General features: G+C 31.5%; 1 protein-coding gene across 1 annotated transcript; it reads left to right on the forward strand.

Annotated features, from left to right (window-relative positions):
• The first annotated feature begins 32 nt into the window (after positions 1 to 32).
• Positions 33 to 24,049, forward strand: LOC144845956 (choline O-acetyltransferase-like). The gene is made up of 13 exons (XM_078703484.1): positions 33 to 133; positions 11,448 to 11,633; positions 14,701 to 14,895; positions 15,270 to 15,442; positions 15,900 to 16,080; positions 16,305 to 16,479; positions 16,773 to 16,969; positions 17,392 to 17,492; positions 17,653 to 17,787; positions 18,300 to 18,422; positions 18,624 to 18,762; positions 18,951 to 19,151; positions 21,699 to 24,049. The coding sequence occupies exons 1-13, from the start codon at positions 71 to 73 to the stop codon at positions 22,056 to 22,058; spliced, it is 2,229 nt and encodes a 742-aa protein (XP_078559610.1). The 5' UTR covers positions 33 to 70; the 3' UTR covers positions 22,059 to 24,049.
• Positions 24,050 to 25,184: the final 1,135 nt, after the last annotated feature.

Genomic DNA, 25,184 nt, shown 5'->3' on the forward strand with positions numbered 1-25,184 from the left:
ATGTGTTGTTGTTCTCTTTGTTTTAGCTGTTCGTTGTGGTTGCTCTACTTGTAGCTACGACCATATTGGCATGAACTCGTTGTGGAGTTTGTCTTTGTACAACACACAAGGAACTTTCGAATCTATACAACAGGTTCGCTTTCATTTCTTCATTCTATTTCTAATATAGAGCTAAAACCATCATAAAAAATATAGGAAAGTATGCCTGTTCATATTGAACTTGGTATTAGTAAACAATTACAAAGGATTACCATAAACATTATAACGAATTGACGTTTATACTTTACTGCATTACTGGTAATTATGGGTGCATGAACCTAGCTTTACAATAATACACAGTCTTAAACTTGGATATATGAGAGACACTAAGCTCACATTATCCATTAAATCTGCTTATTTTGCATGTACCCTGCTGGTTGAATGTCACATGGAATGAAACAGTTATTTTGTTGACAGAATGAACAATACATACTATATTAATGTATATACAGTAATAAACTAATAATTGGCCTACATACAAAAATAAATATGAAAAACAAATAACGTAGTTAAGTCCTTACCTATAGTCTCCAGACAATATTATCGACAGGAGCAACAGAGAAACGTGGGGAGTGGTGGAAATGGTGATTTGTTGTGCCTTTTTTAATTTAAAATTGATAACTTTAAACGTTTGTAAATGTCAATATTTATCACGTTTTCAAATAATATAATTTAACAACATCACACAAATTCATAAAGATTCCCATCTCTTCCACCAACAATTTCGATTAGGCAAACCACCAATTTAATAATTAACAAACAACAATAAATTTATCTCCTAAATTATTCTTTGAATGGATTTTATATTCATAAAAGAAAGTAAAAAACGTTTCGTGTATTACAACACACTTACTATGAAATCCATAAAAAAAAAACCCCAAAAAACAAAAAATAATAATAATAATAATAAAAAAACTTCCATATAGTTACTTTGATAGTAACTTTTCTATGCTACTTTACTTTGATACATAATTTACAGATCTGTTGTAACCAAAGCAGCAAGTACGGTACGCATTATTAATGTAGTACACAACTTCGATAGTTCAGAAATGACTGCAATAAACAAGCGTAGCTCGATTAGATTAATTGATGAAAATCCTTTTTAAAGAAGCAAATATTTAACCAGGCCTATAAATAAATTGTTACCGTAATGCAATATATTAACATTCTGATTGATAGTTGAGCTAGGCTTACGATGCATATTGTTTGCATTATCCTTGGCCTATGGAAAAATAACCAATATATATTAGTATTATATATCGTAATATTCAATATTCCATTATGTATAAACAAAGGAAATCATGTGGTTTTATATTGTAAATACATATAATCATATAGGATAAATTATTATTGTGTTTCGTAAACAGACGGGTTATTAAAACGATAATTAGAATAACTAAACACAGATTTTATGAAATTAATGAAGTTGTAATGCATTAGTTATGTGACATTTTGACTGATATGGTAATATCTCACAGGTGTGATTAATTGGTTTCAACGGGCGGCGGTTCTTTTTAACAACAAGGCTAACATCTCCTCGATGCATTAACATTAGAAATTTGCCTGTAGTTGAACTAGACAGGCAACGTAATAAATTGTCCAATGTGCCTATTAGCACAGGATCAGCCTTTCTTATCAGACACTAAGGACATTTTAAAGCTAAAACACAACGTTATTACAGTCATCAACACGAGATGTAAAAATCTCAATATTCTAATTACGTGAGAAGTAGTAATATTCCAATTTTTATATTTCTGTCATATGCCTATACGACGAACCACGATAAACAACAGAAAGAATGTACATGCAACTAACGGATATCAAAACAGACTTATGTATTCAGATCATAACAATGTGATAACACCACGATTCATGATAAAGAACATTACATTGTATTAAAAGTAATAACTTCATTTGAACCAGAGAGGCGTGATGAATGTCTTTGTTCATAGTAATGTAACCAACAAAATCACATTACTTAACAAAACATATTACTCGATTCAGAGCAGAAACTCACCGCCTATAACTGCAATTCATAACTCGGTTACATTCTTCTCTTGCAACTGAAATAAAACCCGTATGTAAATACTTCTCTTCTCTTGCCTCCCAACCCAAATGATCTTTATACAACCTGGATTGTTTCATTATTTTGCAACTGAACCAAGTTATGGTATTGCAACTTTTAAAATATCAAGCCATTGCTGCTACTTAGCTCTCATTATCTCCAACTAAAAACGTCAACTCAAAATGCACACGTCGACACGCCCTGGCGGATTCGGAATTTTGAAGTAGGTGGAGGGGTGAGGGTCTGTTAATAATAGAACTACACCATTTTTTATTTCAGTTGATTTTAATTATTTCGTATAGGTCCTACAATAATATATTAATGAATTATAATGAATCAACTCTAGTTAAAACGCGGTTCGTAAAACTATTTTAGGCCTACAGACTGTTGCTCCTGTGTCCTACAGTTCTTTCCTACCTCAATGAAATATCAATTACTTATGAACAAATAGAAAGTAAGGACATTTGGTGAAACGTGTACCGTCAGCCTAAATAATTCGAAAATTAAGTCCGTTGAAGTTGCTTTAAACATTATTTTATGTATTTATTATGAATGTATGTTGTAAATAAATCTTTAATAACACCACAGTCAACCTGATGTATACAGTAAACTACAGAACACCAATCACAAATCACGACAGAGCCAACTTAATATTTCACCCCTGGGAGTAGATATAATACACAAAGACGGAATTATATAAAATACTACACCTCATGAGACAAGTTGTAAAAATGTGATGCCTATGATTTTGGCCGAGCGACCGACATTTACTCATTCCTCAAGAAAATACTAAAAGAATAGCATGTTAAAATATCACATAATGATAATAACATACCTTAACTATGTGCCTAATGATAATGTGACCTAGAAACTGTATTACCTGTAATAAGATAAGATTTAGTATGTCATTATTAATATTATCATTTTTGTCATAGTTATTACCGTATAAATTATTATTTGAAACCTTATGTTTAAATATTATTTGGTACGATACTTTCATTTCAATTCATTTCTTTATTCGAATTCAAAACAATATAACATTAAAAACAGTCAGGAATGAATTCAGCGTAGCACAAAAAAGTAACCAATGGTCAAACTTATTTCCATTGTGGCCATGTGATACTTAGCGTTTTGTGATAGATGTTTTTATAGGATTTTATTATATTGAAATTTGTGGTTGGGGTGGGGGAATTTAAACTGACGACATTGAGTGTAGTTGTGCATTTGTCAGATCTAATGTGACTCAAAGACATCCGCATATCAAAACACAAGTTGTATGTTAACCATTATACCCTTGACTTTCAATAATGTAATCAATCAATCTCTATATTTTTTTGGTGATCAAGTTATCTGTAATTATATTATTAATCTGATTCATATATATAAATGTAGAAGCAACGTAATTTTGGTAATAGCGAAAGATAATGAGATGATATCCCTCGTTTTCCAATAGACTATGATTTCCGATGAATTCAATATATTCGGAACCTGAAGTATATTCCGATATTAATGTAGGACGCTGTAGGCTACAATGACAAATATACATACATTTAGATAAATCATTCAGACAAAGAGACTGTCCTTTTTTTTTAAATGTAACGTTTAAATAAATTAAATAACTGTGTTGTTGTATCATTAAATATTTTAATCTGTATAACGCAAGTCGAGTTAATGTCATTACTAATCATGATGAAATTGTAATGTAATTGTTATTAATAAATATATCAATGAATACTGTATATTCAAATAGTATTTAATTTAAAAAATAAATTATATAGTTATACCAACAATTCGGAACGTGAGTGCTAAAATAGTCATGTTTAGTTAGAGCAGCACTGTTTCTATTTGTTTATTGTTATCAATTGATAATACGGCATGATGATTAGAATTAGTTACCATAGTTATTATTGCAATAATTACATTTTCATCTTCAGTATGATTTGAAATATGTGTACAATTTCATAAATACCGATGAAAAAGATATCGATTAATTCACTTAAAAAAACCCACAAGTCATTTTTACTTTTCAATAGAACTAAAAATAACTAAACAAACGTTTTGAAATAGGTATGCCATTGACTAATTAATTAAATACAACACAAATTCATCAAGCATAAGGCCAACAAAACACATCAGTTCGTGCAACTATTGAGTCAAATCTAATCGAAATACCAATAAATCAATCGGCATGCTAGCTTAATTAGCCAATCGGATCGATACACTCCGGAAATAAACAATAGATTCTGCCAAGACAAATTGCAGCAGATGACGGCCACAACGAGAAACTTTTCCGGAATTGAACGACATAAGTTAATGTTGTGACGTCACCCTTGATGTAACGCGCCAACAACCAATGTCAAAACTGAAACAACTTTTATTGCCCTGTTTAAGATCACTCGATTTGCGACTCAAAGTGTTGTATTTCCTACGCAATGATTTTGCTAATTAACATTAAGCATTCGTCATTCAGAGTAGTTAGTGAAATCATGTTTCCAGTTAATAAAGAGTGTGCATAATAATTAGTAAAAATACGTTGGAAATATAATGTGATCAGACATTTGAGAAGAAAGGAGATAAGTAATAATTTACTAACAATTCCCTCTAAGCCACATTTTAACATTGTTTTTAAAGAGAAAATACAAATTAGACTTCTATGTTTTCATGATTCACACTATGGATCTAACTCATTAAGCAGTTTGATTTGTTTTTCTTTAGTTTCCTTAAAGAAGAAATCAGATGGAAATCAATAATATTCTCTTACTATTACGAGTCTGTTAATGTGGTAATTTCTAGGGAATATACTTGACATAATAATTAGTTTTCATATGTATAGAATTAAAGTATCTAATAATGCATAATATTTACCACCAAATAAGAACTTTAAGCCGATATCACCTGTAATCGTTTTGTTGAAGTCCAACCCTACAAAGTGTTCTAATTTGTAAATAAAATATGAAAAATATCTATGAAACGCCTTAGGGGTCGAAATTGGATACTCATATTTTAAAGATCGATGTTTTAAGCGTTGTTCTAATTCTCAATCTTAAATAAGTAAACCTCATAGTATCGGTATGCTTAGTTTCACATATTGTATTTCAAGTGAAAATTGACAAAATTGAAATTGATCTACATCTTATAAAATAAAGTCGATTTTCAAGAGGTTACTTAATGTTAGCCTTTGTTTTAGTGACTTAATACAAAATTATTATAGATACTAATACGTTTTCTTCTGAAAGTACAATTTCCTTTAGGCACAGTACACAACAGTAAATGCCAATCAAGCAAGTCTGTCTGTATCTTAGTTAACATACTGTGCATGCGTTTATTATTGACAATGTTTTTTTGTAGACTAATTTTTCACTAGGACTATTTAAGTTCATAATTATTAGTATCATTATTATTATATTCCGACAACATTTTGCGACAAAAATGTCACATTTATATAGGTTTTGTACAGACTGAGTCTGTACAAAACCTATATAAATGTGACATTTTTATGAACATAAAAATAAAACATACGTTCACAAACATTATTTCGTATATACTTCTAACTTTCTAAGTAATTTACATTATCACTTTGTAGGAAATAGACCACATTTAGTGTTCCTCTCCTATATACGTCAGATAGATGTATGACTTATTACATCTAGCCTATTACTTAAATATCAAATTCTCTATGTTGCATGTTTTTATAAAAAAAACACGTGCTAATCTACTTTACAACAAATGCATTTGAAAATCCTTTTATTGTGATAAATTGGCTCAATTTTTACGCATTGTGAACGCTCTGCTTACATTATGTGAGCATGTCTCTAAATGTTTATGTTTGTCCTCCATATATTCGGTATAATACTGCTTGTAAAAGGGCCTGGATAGAATAGTGCTGTACCATGTTCATTAGACTTTTAAAAAAATAATTTAGTATTAACTTAAATCTTGAAGATAAAAAAAACCAAAATGTTTTATTATGGTATCACATTGTTGTTAAATTCATAATATACAGTAATATCTTGGTGAATTTTTTATAGAATCTAATCATATTTGAAATATAGTCTTTTCAATCGTTTTTGACACTTCGGTATCTTACGTACGTCCGTATGTACTCGCGCAAATCTTGTAAACTTTAATATCGTAATATTCTAATGTTTAGTTATTTACGATTAAAATGTAACGCGTTACAACGTTTAAGCGTTACGAAAGCTTCGTTTGCTGCATGTGTAACGCATTGTCGTGCTCTATTTTTAATGCCTGGGGCATTATATCTAATCAGAATGTGTTTTTGATAGACACTATATCATATTTCACTTTTTAGCGCAAAAGTCAGCTTCAACTAGCGATTTATATAGCCAATAACTATACTATAACTCCAATGATATATGAACACCTTTCAAAATGACGAATTAGTTGGTGATTTATAGACTTAATTTTGTCGTAAACGCGATACGTCTCGTCCCAACTAGTATAATTCTTACTCGCTCACGCGTCTCATTACGCTAATAAAATCTACTTCGACATCTCTAATTGGACAACATATCCTACGTACATGTTATGAAATTAGTTTTCCTTATTCACTTTGAAATTATTAATTTTACGATTGGAAATTTAATAATTGACATTTTTTTTACCAGAGGCAAGACCATATTGAAATTAATTTAAGCTGTAACAAATTGCATGATTTAGTTGTATTTAAATGTATTCATTCTTATGATACAGTATGTCATACAATGCAATAACTCTCACAAAATTATGGTTGTATTATACAAAATGTAAATTAACAAAACAAGATTCAAAACTTCGTACTAAAAACAATTAAATAATTAATAATATTATAGAAAATCATCGTTGATAACTGATCAATACTAAAACATGCATCAATGGCCCATACATCTTGTTCAAAATTATGGACACCAAACACCAGATGTAAAGCTCCGTCTACACTGTCAAACTTTATGTGACCAAAAAAAAGTAATATGCCCATATATGGACATGATGATGTCATATCACTACCATTATTTGGGTATATCACTATATTTGGGCACATCACACTTTTTTGTCAAAATAGAGCTTTAGCCCGGATGAACGGTAAAAGAATATCAACTTGTTTCCAATGGGCTCCGTTTCAAATTGGAGACAAAGATTAACAATATTTGTAAGATTTTAAGAAAAGTTACATAAACTTTAACCCCTAAAGTATAACCCAGTGCTGTCAACGCGTAGCAAATTATGTCTATTTTATTACACTATTCTCAGGTTACACAATAATTACGAATAATAATTGCATTGAAACGACTTATAATCACATTTTAAATTACCCCACCATAATTGAGTTCTAATCTATAGGTCTATTAAATTATTATTGAATCTAAATCTGAAAGAATTCTAGTTTTTATAAACATTTTCTCACACATTCAAAATAATATTAGGCCTGTTGTACTATTTTGTCTCTATTGATGTTGTTATAAAACCTACTATACTATACCGTTGTATTGTCCCACTTAACTGATAAATAAATATTTGCAGTTTTACTTAATAAAAAAAATCTTGATAAATAATTGTCAGTTTTGATTGATTGATTGAAAATCAGACTGTAATTAGGCAAGCGTGACGCACTTACCTGTTATTTGCATATGCATTACCCCCGTATATTATAAGCGTTTTCTGAATGAGAATCAAAGTTCGTCCAATTAATTTACCTTACAAAATTGATTTATATTAAGCATTCATACTATATACTACTACTATACTATTTGGCATGACACGCTCAATGTATGTATATAAATAAAAGTAATTTGATGGAATTATGGTTAAAGTATATGTGTTAAATATAAGTTCACCTTATTCTAGAGTATTTATATAATAATCATGTGTTATTTGGTAAATAAATATAAATAAATTGAATGATACTTCTACTAAATATCACAGTTTTTATTAGTGAAATTATCAATGTTACGGGAGTCAGTAATCGGTAGTAAAATGTAGGTCTAGGAACTACAAAATACATTCAAACGGTACTGTACGTAGTTGCAGCATACTTAATATGACATATTTATTATCAGTAGCTTATGTTGCGGCCAAGTGCGTATTAAGAGATTTCTCCATAGCGCCATGATGGCTCTAAACAGCTGGGCAGTCGACGTAATTCTTTTGAGCAATTAGTGCATAGTACGCGCCCCATACGTTATATACAAATCTGGTCATTTTGCTTAGTGCACAGAGGCTTCTTTACTACATAGTTATTGTAAACACTACAGGGCCAACCGCATACAACTGTTTTTAAGTCACACAAGTATAATATAATTAAATGTAAATATTGTTTAAATCAAATATAATTTTGAATTGGAAATTTATAATAACTTATAATAAATAATTAAAAAAAAAAACACTTTAGAATAGAGCGTAATTAGTGCGCCACTACACTCAATTTGAAAACTTTCTTGGAAACTGGTGGCGCACTTTGAAATCATTATGCACATACCATACGATTGCAGTTTATGCATTAGAGCTTATTCAAATGATATAGTCCTACATGTATTTATTTTGATTTCAAAACTATAAGACGAAATGTAGGTTCTATTAAATAATTATTTTTTAAATTTTGGTTCCGGTTTTATATTTATATATATATATACATTTTTATTTGTGTTTATGAGCTCTTAGATTAAGGTTTTTTTTCTTTTCTCTTTTGTTATGAATATATTATGTCATCATGGTATTCCGAAATAAAAAGATGAATGAATGAATGAATGAATTACTTTACGGTACGGTATAGGCCTAATGGTAAATGTTAATCGTATTGCATGTTTTCTGTTTCTTAAAGAGTTATTATTAAGTTAATAATTTCACTAATATATTACTATGGCTATACTATAGATGGCCGCATAACCGCAAAATTCCAGTACTATTGACTCTTCAAAGTATGAATAAAACATCACTTATTATTATGATTATTAGGATTATTAAAGCTCAGGTACAGGCATGAATTTTAAATATAATATTTGGTTAATTGTACATAAATCAAATATTTGTAACAGAAATCAAGACGAAAAAACATGAATTTCCCTTAATATGGTCAAATACAAAATTGGGCAAAATTCTGCCATAAAAACCAGGAAGACTTTTTTTTAGTAGTTAGGTAGTTAACCTAATGTAATAAGATGTCTGGTGACTCCCTAGAAGGTGAAAAAAGATGGTGGATATACAGTGGATAATTTTTGCTACAGCATGAAAATAAAAATTTAATTTTAAGTTAATAAAGATACCAGAAATGTAAAATTTCAAGTTATATTACCTATATTTAGTCATCTGATAACATTTTTTACCACACCGTTTAGTTTTCATAGCTTTTTAAAATGCCTCTCTATTTACAAAATTTGTCTACAAAAGAATAGAGATATTACTGTGTAATTTGAACTATCCCCCCACTGATAAGAAAGTGCTTATTTTCAACAAGCTCGTGTAACACAAATAAAATCCCAAAAATTATGAAACATAGGGGAAACTATAGATCGATAATTATTGGAATGTATGATCAATAGACATTTTTTGCCCGTACCTGGCCTTTAAGACATAAAAAGTATTGTTGTACACACCGCTACGTGCACATGCATGTTCGCCCATTTGAGCGTAAATAAAGGTTTAAAATAACTAATGCCGATGACCGTGGTTCTGCTTATGAGAATTCAATAATGATATCCAATAATTGACATCAATATGCATACCAAATGTAATTCTACCACACTATACATTTTTTTATGATTACAATGCGCTAACAACGGTGCTTGAGAAGATCTTCAGGTACAGTTTCTCTAATTTTCTGTATATGGTATTAGGCCTACAACAAATTCGTTAAGAAGAAGCTATTATTTGTGTAGTCGAGATGAGAGGATTAGTGATGTATTATGTGGGAGTAGGGAGTGCGGGTTGGGAGGTACAGGTGGCTTGGAGTTATCTAATATTTATAGTTTGTATTATATTTATAACAGTTAATATTTTGAGATACCAGATAATGATGTCATTTCTCAATACAATAACAGAAATTTAGAACAATAACTAGTTAGGCCTAATGTTATACGGTGATTTTTTTTTTATGCACGCTTAGGCCTACACTAATAATAATCATATTACCTATTTCCTACCGGTAGGCCTATTATCATTAGATAATTATTTTGTACAACAAGTTAAGTTAATTAAAGTACAATTCTTAATATTAACAATTAATTTACATAATGTTAGCAACCTTGAGTGTTAATGCTAATCAATAACCCAATTATTGAACTTAATGAGCGCATTTTCTGACAGAACAGTTTGATGCCTTCTTCAGTCATCACGTGATGTCAAATTATTTAACCTCTGACCTGTCAGACTACTACAGTATGACGATATTTGATTGTTTAATATAATGATGACATTTAAATCGATGTCATAATTACAGACTTATATTAAGTATAGTAATAAATGTTGTAAGCCGTGGGAGGGCTGCTACTAATGGGAATGTCGTTGTTTGCTTTAAAAGTTCTGTGATGCTGTAAAGCTGCTGGTGTTGACAATTTCTATTGTAAATCTTAAACACAATTTTTAGTAGAACATTCATAAAAACGGATTTTTTTTATTACTAGCTACGCTGAACATTTATTTTCCTTTGGGTGAACTTTGGATATTTAGTAAAATTGCCATGTTTGTAATAAAACAATAACGAAATTCTAATATTATACATTGCAACCTAGTAATTGTTAAAATGCATCGCAACCATTATATACATATTGACAAAGGTAAAGAGATTTATTTAATGAAATAAAGAGGAAACAATGAATATGATTTCTCGTCAAATGAAAATATGTATGATTTGCATTAGTTTACACTTTAGATAACAATACAAAATGGTTGCTATAACCTAAGTTCTATGTTGGAAATAAACTAATACATAATAAAAGCTTCAACCAAATAATTTTTGTGCGTGTGGCGCAGGGTGTTGGACCTAGGTTCGAATCCAACTCTCGCCGCATTGCTTGTATCTTTAGGCAAGATACTTTACTTACGTTTGCCTCTCTCCACCCAGGTGTATAAATGGGTACTCGGTTAGATCAAGACACAACTTTGCGCTGATTACTAGCTGCATTATGGGAGTACGTTTCCATACGTGTTTGATCCAAAAAATGACTGGGGTAATAATGTTCAGCGCTTAGAGAAGCTTGCTTGTAGAGCGCTATATAAGAATGAACTATTATTATTATTAATAAAATAATAATTTCGACTAAACACATGAAAATGCTAATGACATGTTAAAATGCTAAACGCGTTACGTTTACTTTGTAGATAAAATTTACATAAATAAATTATCTTTCAGTTGTATACATCGATATTATCAGCTGATAAAGTAGTGTTTAGTCGAAGCCCACACGAGGAAGGGGGAGCTTTGGAAGGTGTGAACGAAGACTTGGAGAATCTGATGAGTACTAAGAGGGCCACAGAGCGTTACCTTAACAACGCGTATGTTGTAGAAGATGACGAGATTGCCAATCCGATATGTTTGGTAAGTTTACTACTCTTTCAATTCAATGCAATAATTATTTATTTTACATTCTCTAAATAGCAAATACATTAAGGTTAAAAAAAAAATTAAGGATTTTTTTACTTACAGTAAATTAAAAAAATTATTAGGATTGGTATATTATCATACACGTGACATTGGAATAACATCTTATTTTCGTCCTATAGCTCTGTCTACACTATCAAACTTGTTTGACAAAAAAGTGTGATATACACAAATATGGTAGTAATATGACATCATCGTGTCCATATTGGCACAACACATTTTTTTTTGCATAACATTTTATAGTTTAGTCCTACGTCATTCATATAACCATGTTGCTACCCGAAATAGACTATAACCATTACGGTCTTGTATTCTATGTTTACTAATTAGGCCTAATCATATTTATAATGTATGAATAATATTTACACACTACTTCTCACAAGAAAAATGTTCACTCCTTTTGTGACATTTTCGATTGTCATCCTCAGCATTAAGTTAGCCTGGTAGACGATTTACCGGGAATTGAATCAGATGACCAGGATTGAGAAATACTTAAATAGCATTTACGAAATCTTACATGCATTTTAGTTTTTCGTCATAGATTGTAATAAACATAAATGTTAATCACCAAATCATTATTATAATCATAATTTTCTTCATGAACACCCCACCCACAACCACAACAACAAAAACACACACACGCACAAATCGGTTAGGTATTGACGTCAAAATTGATGCATGTGGTCGCTTTTAATACTAACGCGGCCATGCAAGTGTTTGTTGCTGGCTCATGGTTGGCAATCATACAGTACTTTGTCTCGAAAAATAACTCTCGAAATCATTTACCCTTTATTATACCTAATACATTGCTGTGCTGTATTACATTTCTTTCGACTTTCAACCTTATTTTACTTTAATTATCTCTTCTATTATAACACAATCGACATAATAGTTATCCCTTTTATTCCAGAAATATATGTCAGTTCTGTTTCTCTTACAAAATTAAGAGTAATCATTAAGGAATTTAATGCTATTATTTTATTGCACTAAATAGAAACGCCATTATTGACTAAGAATGCAGCTAGCAAAAGGCTTTGCTAGATGTATTGATTAAACTCTGTCAAACGGATTTTAGGCTAATTTGATTGTGGTCCTGAAGGGTATGGAACGCCGAAGGCTATAATCGTTTGTATTCATTTGTTGCAAACTTCAATCGCTTCAATGTAAGCGATATACTTTCCATGAGCATAAATAGTTTATCTTTAAATTTATGAAAACAACTTATAAAAGCAAGTCAATTAGTGTTGTTTATTATATTGATTACATTAATATATATATATCACTTAGTGGTTATCTCCTAAATATTAAATTTCATACCTCTATATAAACAAAATATTTATCAATAATTATATAGTACATTATCATCCAACATTTTTATAGGAAGTCTATACTGTATGATGCCATTACACAATACAATTTATCATGTTTAAGTCATGAATGACTTTAGTTTGAATATGCATGTGTGAAAAATGAAATATCAACATCTGAAGCTCTGTCTACATTATCAAACAGTTTAACAAAAACGTGTGATGTGCCCAAATATGGTAGTGATATGCCAACATTAGGTAGTGATATGACATCACCATGTCCATATATGGGCACATCACATTTGTTTTGTGTCACATCAAGCTTGATAGTGTTGACAGAGCTAAAAACTAATGTCTCAAATTATACATATACATTCTCAAAAGTTTCTTTTGGAATCGAAGTTATACGAAACGGTGCACATTAGTTTGGAAATATATATATATATTTCTACTTTATAAATGTAAATTAATACTGCTTTTTAAACATATGAAAATGTCTTTTGTCCAAAACCTAACCTTTAGAAGGAAAATACACTCATTTAGAGAGATATAACGAAGGAGTATTACGATAAAGAGCGTTTATTTTGCTGCATAATTTCACTAGGACTATTCAATTTTTTTATTTGAACGTCCCTAATTACCAGCAAATAGATTTGTATAATTTATGAATATTTTTATTGTGTTTAAAAGTTCATATTTATTTCTGATGTCGTTTCGTGTTCTCAATTAGTTTTCTCTTCTTGAAATTATTTAAGTTTCTATTGCTATATTATACGTCATTTGACCTAAATCGATAAGAGAAGATCGCTCTAAAAAAATGAAAATGTTATTAACAACAATAGTACTTCTATTTAGCAACAATGGTAATATTAGCAATAACGAATCATACTTATAATGATCGTCTCTGATCTAACAAAATTAATATTCGTTAAGATACACCTGCATAATCATGTAGCGCTGTTACATAATATAAATGATGGTGTATTGTGTTGAAATTATAGTTTATATTGTTTTATAGTTAGTTATTTTTTTAAATTTATTTATTTTATATTATGGCATTATTACTACGGTTATATCGCTACCGATCACGATCCAATGAACCGTACAGCATTAACGATTACGTCTATGACCTAGTATCGAAGATTATAGGCCGTCTAAACAGCATTGTCGTATCAATTTATTAAGGTGTTCAATGATGATATTGCTATCTCATTATTGGTATCTCCTATTTCAAAATTTGGAAGTATTGTTTCTAGTTCGATCCATATGAAACTGTTAAGAAAATCAATTTGACCGAGTTACGGAACGGCAGACTGGTTCGTACACACGCGTCATCTGCCATTGAAGAAACATACTTGGTGTGAACGTTCCTATTCTTTAAACGATTTTCGATTGTTCAACAAAATATTTCCGTTAAACGGAAAATGTATCTAGAGAGATAGTCATGGTAATACAGTACTTGTTCGATTTTAAATTAATCATTTTTTATAATCATAATTAACCATAATTATAAGAATTTATACATGAATAGTAAGCCCGGGAGAGTACCCTACGATGGGTAGGATCTATCATGTTATCGGGCAAAATAATGTTAGAAGTAATATAGTCATCGGCGAAAAACCTTAATTTTATCTATATTGACGAGGTTTAAAATAAGTTTAGAATGGATTATAACAATATTGTTTTATTATGTGCAGACGCAGCTTCCACCTTTACCTGTTCCTCCTCTAGTAGAGTCACTAGAGCTGTATCTTCGATCTCTAAAGCCTCTGTTGACAGAAGAGCAGTTCAGAGGAACTGAACAAATCGTCACTAGGTTTGGAGAAATGGGAGGAAGTGGCCAAAAACTACAGAGCAAGTTATGTGAATACGCTAAGTGCAAGTCAAATTGGGTAAGAGTTTAAAGCTTGGTTCTTGCTTCCTGATTGGTCAACTCACTTGAGTTGCGTGCACGTTGACTACGCTCTGTCTATCAAACTTTATGTGACAAAATAATAATAATAATAGTCTGTTCTTATATAGCGCATACAAGCAGGCTCTCAATGCGCTTTACATCAAAAATAAAAGCAGGAAATGTTAAATTAAAAAAAGTGTAATGTACTCAAATAAGGCAGTGATTATGCTTAAACATAATAATGGTGTGACATCATCATGTCCATATATATCAGTACATTTTAAAAACAAGCATCATATTTAAATGATAAAAGGTTATCAGATTTATTCATCACATTTGAATAATAATGAGGTTATTTGGTGAATTTTACAGGCTAACGACTGGTGGCTTGATGACATGTACCTAAGGGCTAGATTACCGCTTGTCGTGAACTCAAACCCAGGAATGGTCTTCCCTAAGCAGCAGTTTGAGGATCGAAATCAACAACTAAAATTTGCTGCAAGATTAATATCTGGAATACTCGATTACAAGGTTATTATTGACGCGTGAGTATACGTTGCAAATATAACATATTATTGTTATTCCCAAATGCTTGGCTATCTTATGTTTGCCTCAATGAAATAAGAAGCCTGAGGAAAATTTGTATAATTAACATTTCTATAAAATAATATGACGCATACAAATAAACCATTACACATACTAAGTACTGTACTAGATTATGTAATTACTATAGCTTCGTCGTCATATCGTCGTAACCAGGCAAACATCTTAATCTGTTCTGTATCACCATGTAATACTAAACATTAATTTTACGTGTTACCATACAAACCTTCAAATTTGTAAAATATGTATGAAACGCCATGCGTGCCAAAGTATTTTTACAAATATTAAAAAGAATCGCCAACTTCTATTTCAAATGTAGCCTACTAAACCACACGTCTTGCGTCATATTAGGAAATTATTCTAAATATCTATTATTTATTATTGGTAATTGTTATATAGCCGAGCCTTACCAGTGGACAGAGCACGGCATAACAAACCTGGACAACCGTTATGTATGGAGCAATATTACAGATTATTTTCTTCCTATCGAGTACCAGGCGTGGTTAAAGACGAACTTGTGGCGCCAACTGTTAGTGTTATGCCCGAACCCGAACATATAATAGTCGTCTGCAGAAACCAGGTAGGCTGCTGCTGTGAGGAATTAATATAACTATAACAACCGACAGTTATATTTAAACGAAAAGGGTGTCATTAGTTATGTTGCAATCCTCTCACCAAAAACTATTCAAATCCCAGAGGTTAAACTAAATTGTTTGATTAGATTTACTGGAGCTAAAATAATCGTCAGAGAGGCCTATTTACATTAATAACTAACAAGTCATTTTCTATTGTATTAAATAATAGTTCTTTGTTCTGGATGTCATCATAAACTTTAAGCGACTCAGTGAGCAGGATTTATCGAGCCAGTTGAAAAGAATTGTTCATATCGCTACATCCTCATCTCCGACGCCGCCTATCGGTTTATTAACAGGAGATGGTAGAACAGACTGGGCAAACGCTCGAATGAGGCTAATGGAAGGCAAGTTTCAATTGATTCATTCACATTATACTTTTAAATGACCGATTAGATTGATACCGAGTTGCCGTGGGGCCGAGTTGACATGGGGTCAACTTGACGCATGGCCCACTTGTAATAAAATATTAATTTCACTCTACCCTACTAGTATGACGTAAGTGTGTATGTTGTCATCCTAATTTACCATATATGCAGTGGTTTTCTAAAAAAAAAACCAGTGTACTTATTCATATTGAACTTTTCTTATACTAAAAAATTAGTCATATTTATATAACTTGATTACATTTTTTCATCAGATTCGACCAATAGAGATTCACTTGACATGATTGAACGTTGTATATTTGTACTTTGCCTTGACGAGCACATGAATCATCCGCCCACCGACATCAATAAGCCCATGGACAGAGAAGATGTTCCACTTGCAAAACAAATGCTGCATGGAGGAGGGAGTGAGGCCAATAGTGGGAACCGTTGGTTTGATAAGACTATGCAGGTATATTATTTAATATCTATATGTGAATCAATTGAATACGTCCATATATAGTCAAATAAATACCCAAAATAAAGTAAAGCTTTAAAGATTATTCAAAATAGAAACTGTAAGGATCAGGAAAATCCATAAAATGAAATGGTAGCTCGTAACGGCAACTTCGGAGGCGTATTTTTTTTATTTTGTCTTTTGTTTCAGCCCACCATTATTTGTTTTATCTTCAATCATCGTTCTCTCACAAACTTTAAATATCTTTCTCACATTTGTAATACAGTATATGTTAACCATTATAACCACTAAGACGGGTTTCGAGCTCTATTCTCACATAAGTTAATGTATAACTTAAGAGTGACATGTTTTTATCTACATTTCAGTTTATAACTTAAGAGTGACATGTTTTTATCTAACTTTTATCTACATTTCAGTTTATTGTGGGGGAGGATGGTTCTTGTGGATTAAATTACGAACACTCACCGTCTGAGGGCGTTGCTGTGGTGCAGTTGGTCGAGCATTTGTTACGATACATGTAAGTCTCAAATTTATATTCGTAATGATGATAACGATTTTGAACATTTTGCTAGATGATCATTCTATTTTCATTTTTAACAATACCAGTATCATCATAATCAAGTAATTTTGCCTGCTGCACACCATAATATGTCTAAGATTATAAAATGTATTCACAGAGACTCCGATACCCACCGACGAAGGTTAATTAGAGCACAGTCTATATGTGAGTTACCTTATCCAAGACGGCTACGCTGGAAGTTGTCTCCTGATAGCATAGTTGATATTGATAATGCACGATTAAGGGCAGACAGGTGATAATTAATTATACATTATATTCACTTTATAAACATTTAGGATAAATATATTGTTACGTAAACCAATTTCCAAAACTTGTTTAACGGTTAACAACACAGGAGTCGAAAATAATCCATGATGATACAATAGTTTTGTATAAAACTATTAACTAGTAAACGTGCGACAAATATAATTGATCTAACGTAATTATACCCGAATGCTCGCGAATTTGCAATGTACTGGACATTCACAATATATGATCAATAAACATTTATCCAAATGACAAAATGCTAAACAAAATCTTATATATAGTCGGGGGTATAGTTATAGGCCTATTACAAGATAAAAAAAGACCCCTACGTCATTAGGTCTACATGAGTCTATATACACCATTCTATCCAACTATACAATGAGCTAAATTCCTAATCCAGATGTAGACAAATACCACTTCTCGACAAAAAAGAAATGATCAGTTTGGATTGGTTGAGAAAACGTCAACACAAATTCATTAGCAATAATTTAATTGTAGATTGGTACACAATGTGGACTTGAAACTATTACGGTTTACTGAGTTTGGTAAAGGGTTTCCGAAATCACAAGACATGAGCCCTGATGCGTTTGTCCAACTTGCTTTACAAGTTACATATTACAGGTAAGCTGGTACTATTATAACCTAATAATGGTTGATTAGAACCAGTACTAATAACTGTTTCTAATCATATAAAATATAATATAATATTTGAATCAGTCAGTAGCATTTATTACGGTATATCAAGACTTATTCTTTCACACCAAATTATATATTGAACAATTTAATTAATTGAATTATTACACAATCTGTCTGTATGTATAGTATGTATGGGCATCTAATATCGACGTACGAGAGTGGGTCAACGAGACGTTTTCATGAAGGTCGTGTGGACAACATAAGAGCTGCTTCACAAGAGGCGCTGGAATTTGCTAGAGCCATAAAAGGCGACTGTTTAGCTACGGTAAAAGAAACTAATATTTATACAAACATTTATTTATATCAACCACATTGAAACACCGGTTCGTGTCGCATTTAACTCACTATTATGTAGATTATTAGCATCTTGAATTCATTTATTATTTCGATTGTAAACAATCCCTTTAATTTATAAACAGTTTGTTGATTGAAAAGTTTGATTTACTGTTACAGTTAGAAGAGAAGATAAAATTGATGCGCAAAGCCATCAAATCTCAGACGGATTTCTGCGTAAGAACAATTATGGGACAGGGTTTTGATTGTCATCTACTTGGTCTTCGTGAACTATCGAGGGAATTGGGAGAACCAGTGCCAGAGATATTCCAAGACGTAGCTTATGAAATAAGCAACGACTTTACGTTGTCAACAAGTCAGGTACGGTAATAATAATACACTGTCAACATGAATAATATGATCGTATAATTAATTATTTCTGTAACGTTTTCAATTTACTATTTTCAAAACCAAACAACGATTTGTATAATTCCGTGTTGATGGAACCTAATTTTGTGTGACGATATAGAGGGCGCACTATATTACTCACTAAACATCATTTAAACTAGTCCGACGGTACTGTTAGAAAAAAATAACAAAATATAACAACTTTAACATTCCCAAACGATTGGTTTAGATTTAAATTCAGGCAGCTGTCTGTGTCGACACAAACACATTTTGGGTGACGATATAGAGGGCGCACTATATTACTCCCTAAACATATTTTGAACTATATATATTTTGAACAAAACACCTTTAGCATTCCCAAACGATTGGTTTAGACTTAAAGGACAACTTGACTGAGGACCATGTTTTAACAACGTATTAGGGATGTACATATGATTTCAGAACAATCGCGAGATTAAGGATATCGCAGCACGCGCTCGCCGGCGTACAGCCGTTGCTGTAAATTGCTGTGACGTCACAGGTGCATCGCAAAATCTACCTAATGAGTTTTCACTGTTGTTAACATACAAGAGATAGGTACCGTCACTTCAATTGCTAATTTTACCTGTATTAGACTTAAATTTGCTAAAATGTTTAGTCTGGTATTTTGAAGAAACACTTCAATATCCAGATAGGCAAAAGAAACAAGAAATATTTAAAAAGTGTGTTTACTAGAAATGTTCGCGCTTTGTGAGACTTGTCTATTGTCTATTGAGACTCACGAAGTAGTTAGAAGTATGACGTATGTGATGACGCGATGGAATCACTCAACCATATCGCACTCAAATGTTCCTCTGTATCTACATAAATTTACGTAAGGGCAAAATTCGGTAAATCGCGCGTTACTTCTAGAATGTTTACTCGATGGTATATAGAGTTGGTTCGTACTTTCGGTGCTGATTTTAACCACCTGATGTAACCCTGTTTAATAATTAAATTGAGTTAGATAATTAGTTATTGACAATTAAAATGAATTTAGGTTCAACGATTTGCCCCAAATAGGGGTGTTTTTCGATCGTGGTATACACTGTCTAATGGATGTCCTTGAAAAATACCCGCACACAATAATACGAGGATGCTTCGAATTTACCTATCTCCTTCTTCGATAATTGTTTTTAATAGCTAAAAACCGGTTAAACAGCTCGAGTACAGCATCATAATGTTGAATTTTCTTAAAAAATACGATTTTGATAAATGTAATATACGTTTATACAAATGTGTTGATTTGCGATGAATGGTAGCCTACATTCCAATCTTTCACTCTCAGTATAATTATTTGGTTTAACACAAGTAGGTAAATTTATGGGTCCTTGGGGATAAACTTAAAACATTTAGATAGGCCTATAGTATTGCAATACTTTGAAAATAGTGTAAATACGTATTAACCATTTTTGGTCGCCATTTGAATCGCAAATTTCTTACTGTGAGTAAAATATATAAACACATATACAAATAAACTTTATTACTGACAGTTGTTTCTCAACGTTTGTATTAATTAATTAATTACTAAAAATATAAACGTCGTAGTGGTATATCGTTACATGTACTTTACTATTTCAATCGTCTATGACAGTGACAGTTTTAACAAAGTAATAAATCGCAAATGTTTTACTGTATTTAGTGGTATATTATGTATAGGCCTATAAAACATGAAAACGTATTTCGTTACTGAGTGGATAAAGAATATATTTAAAAATTGTTCTCCTTTGTACCCATCCTCTTCTCCATCCCTCAACCGTAATGGCATATACAAAACACAAATTGTGTTTGTTTAAATGAATCCAAATCAAAAATTTGGACTTATTTTGTGACAAGTTTCTCTTTCGGAAGTAATTTCCAGGGTGCTAATTGTAGTTGACTACATAAATCATCGTTCCTATTTTGTCGTGTAAATGAAAATGTATTATATTCCTGCTGTACGTACATTAAAAAAATACATTTTTTTATGCTGAAATTACTATGTATTCGAGAACCATCTGTGGGCACGACCTAGATGGTAAGCAAGCGAAGGGGGCGTACCATCTAGTGTTAACACATTTTGCGATGCACCTGTGACGGCACAGCAATTTACGGCTGTACGACGTCGAGTGCGTGCGGAAATATCCTTAATCTCGCGATGGTTCTGAAATCATGTACATCCCTACTACATTGTTAAAATATGGCCCTCGGTCAAGTTGTCCTTTAAACTCGGGCTGTTCGTGTCGACGGAACCAAATTTTGTGTGACGATATAGAGGGCACACTACATTACAAAAGCCATATTTGGCCATTATACTAATTTGACTGATGTTCTGTTAGAAAAGATAATAAAAACGGTTTCACCTATAACATTCTTACACGAGATTTAAACATAGGCAGTCCGTCGTGTCGATGGAACTAAATTATGTGTTACGATATAGAGGTCGCACTACATTACTCACAAAACTTTATTAAAGTAGTTTAAATAATATATGTATAAATTTAACCTGTTTTTATTGTGTAGGTTCTAACTAAGCTAGACACATTTATGTGTTACGGTCCGGTGGTTCAAAATGGTTACGGTGCCTCATATAATCCTCATGAAGATTATATACTGTTCGCCATATCATCTTTCAAAGATTGTTCAGAAACCGATTCGACTATCTTTCGAGAGACTCTATATAACTCACTGATGGACATACATAACCTGTGTTTAAAGATGAGCCGGAAGTTACGTCGGCAGAGTGCTGAAGTTCATAATGATATCTGCACAGAGAACGGTGACGTAAAAAATGGTGACGAAGATTACGTATCGGAAAATTCAGTTCAAAATGGCGATGTAATAATAAATGGTAGTAGTAGTAACAATTCTAATGGACTGTAAAAAAACAAGGTACTTAAGACTAGATTGTGATAATCTAATCATGTTGAACCGTTTATAATAATTATTTTTGAATCAAAATGTCCCGAGTCGACAGAGATTAGTAATGTGTCTGCTCTTGCCATTATTCTGTCCAAGCCCCATGTGTATTATTGATTCATAATGGTATTCCTGTTCGAAATTAATTCTAACAATTTAACTTCCATTTTAGAACCAAATCTAATCTAATAAGTCAGCTTATAAATGGAATACAATTTCGGTTCTGGCTTAAAACATTGTTGTTGCTTGCTATATTGTATTATAGTGGTATTGTCTCAGATTATAAGGCACCATTTATAATTAGTGGGACAGGTATATTTCCTACGGTCATGCTCACCCGATGGGCAGAGCATGTATGACTAGAATTATCAAAACTGGTACACATGCGATAACTATGATCCTCTATGACTTATTTGTTTTATTTTTACGTTTTAAAGTAACAGTACAAATCTATTTTAACATAAACCTTTGAGTAACGTGTAAAATATTTATTTAGAGACCATGACCTATAATATAGCATACTTTATTTAAGTAAAATAATATAGATAAGTAAATATACGTATAAAGAACATCGATGCAATAAAACAGAGTTTACCTATTTTTAAATTAATGGTGCGTGTAAGTATAATTAATTAATATAATATAACAAATACTATATTGCTAAGAAAAAAACAACATATAGAAATATATAATCTATTGTTTGTGAATAAGTACAGTAGATGTTAGGGTAGTTAGACGTGATTAGCAGAAATGTAATACACTGAATATAATACAATTTTCCATTTTCCTAGAAGATATCATAATATTTGAGTCAATGTTATCAATTTAGGTTTGTCTATTATACAATTTAGAGTCATAAAACCCAAGATTAATATGAAGTTAGTTTTATTTTGTGCTAATTATTTATTTAATAGCACCATGAGAACAAAATGTATACAGCCATTCAATTACAGACAGGCATGATTAGTAATGTAATTTAGATCAAGGCAATTTTGTGTCTTGTATTTAGCATTGTAAAAGTAAGAAGCTGACACCAAGAGGACTCAAACTCAATCATCATCCATTTCAACTCTAAATTGAATAAATGATATTCGGTATTGTATCTACAATTTGTCCAGTAAAAATAATTCCATGCTACAGAATTTACATGTGATATCACGGAATTTGATTATTCAACTCAGTAATTTCTGGTCCATAGAAAGTATGATACTGGAAAATAATTGTAGATACGTAGAGATACTTGTATGGTGAAACCATTGAACAATTTAGTTATATGTATATAATGGAAATAGACTAAAGCCCTGTCTAAACTATCACATTTTATGTGACGTGATGTGCCCATATATGGACACGATGACGTCATATCACTACCATATTTGGACATATCACTACCACATTTGTCACATGAAGTTTGATAGTGTAGAAAGAGCTTAAAACGATACAATTGAATTAAAAACCTTGCGAAATGTTACTGAAATTAGACGTAACTGCATTCCAACATTCTTTCAAAATGATGAAGTGATACATTTGTGTGAAGAGAAACTATTTATTTTGTTAAAAGGAAATTATTATTATAACTTAATTAGCTTTATATTTCTGTTGTTAATGTCAGGGGGTTAGTAGTGTTAAATCATGAAAGCAATTATTTAAAATGCGCATTTTTCGGGATGTAACATTTGTGTTTTGTCATTTACACAGCAAAAGTGTATTCATTTGCGCTTTATATTATAGTTCACAATTTGATTAACGTTTAAGCACAATAGGGTTACTTCTGGAACCATATGGTTTATCAAAACTGAATTTAGAACAGTATAAAGGTGTACCGACATTTAAAGCTCTGTCTACAATCTACAATCAAACATTGGACAAAAATGTACCAAAATACGGTAGTGATATGACATGGTGTCCATAATGGGCACATCACAGTTCATATAGAATAGACAGAGCTTAAAGTATCCTATTTTTTTCTCGATTATATAATTCTGCAGAAATTGGTCAGAATATAATATTTTATTTGTGCAATATTATTTAGTCTTAATAAAAATGATTATTATAACTCCGGATAATTTTCATAATTTGACCTAAAACCAATACTTTTTAACATTTTATTAAAAAATGTAGAGTTGAGTGCAATTAATGGATTACGCGTTACTAATATTTGTCCTACTAATGTTAATAAAAATGAATAGAACATACTTTTATTGCTTATTGTTTTTTTTTAAAACTAAACAACTACACTATCAAACTTTATGTGACAACAAAATGTGATGTGCCTATATATGGACACGATGATGTTATATCACTATCATATTTGGGCACATCATACATTCTTGTCAAACTAGTATGTTACATAAGCTGTCTATATTAGTTCCGCGTGGCCGAGTGTGATCGTAGGGTCGCTTCGCAATACTAAATATGCCTACGTCGATAATTAGGTGATAAAACCCCATTTATTAGACATTTCAATTGATGTGAAAAAAGAAGTTTAATAAAAACACAATCTTATGATCTAATAAGAGAGTCAAACAATATGCAATACGCATAGCACAGGCAACGGAAAAGAAAGTATAAATAGGACATTCTTACATCATTAGACCTCTAATATAGGTAAAACAATAGGGAAATAATCTGTGTCTCTTCAGATTCATAATACAGTGACTCATTACATAAGTAATACTATCTTGACAGGATTACTTGAGGAAGTGATCCCATCACTCAAAGAACTTTTTTTTAAATCTATTATCTAAACACACATGCTCGCTATTAAAAACTACACAGAGTATAATAGGCCTATAGCACCCAAGGAGGGACATATCATGGGTAATGGATAGGGTGGTGCCGGGGTGGTTAGATGAGCAGGCATTTTTAAGTCTTAATTTGATTTTTTGGTAGGTTCATTGAAACATGAAGGGCATCTAACAATTCCACTGCAACACTTTGATTTTGCTATTTCCCCCCTAACTGACTGGTTTTAAACTATAGTTTATTATATTGACATCTAGAGCCTCCATTTTTTAGTTTCAATGTGGCCGCCTTTAAAAATCTGAATAGATTCAAAGAGCCCACGTAACGAATTTCAATCCGATTCTC

Source organism: Antedon bifida, chromosome 6, assembly GCF_963402885.1.
Source record: "Antedon bifida chromosome 6, ecAntBifi1.1, whole genome shotgun sequence".
NCBI classification, from domain to species: Eukaryota; Metazoa; Echinodermata; class Crinoidea; order Comatulida; family Antedonidae; genus Antedon; species Antedon bifida.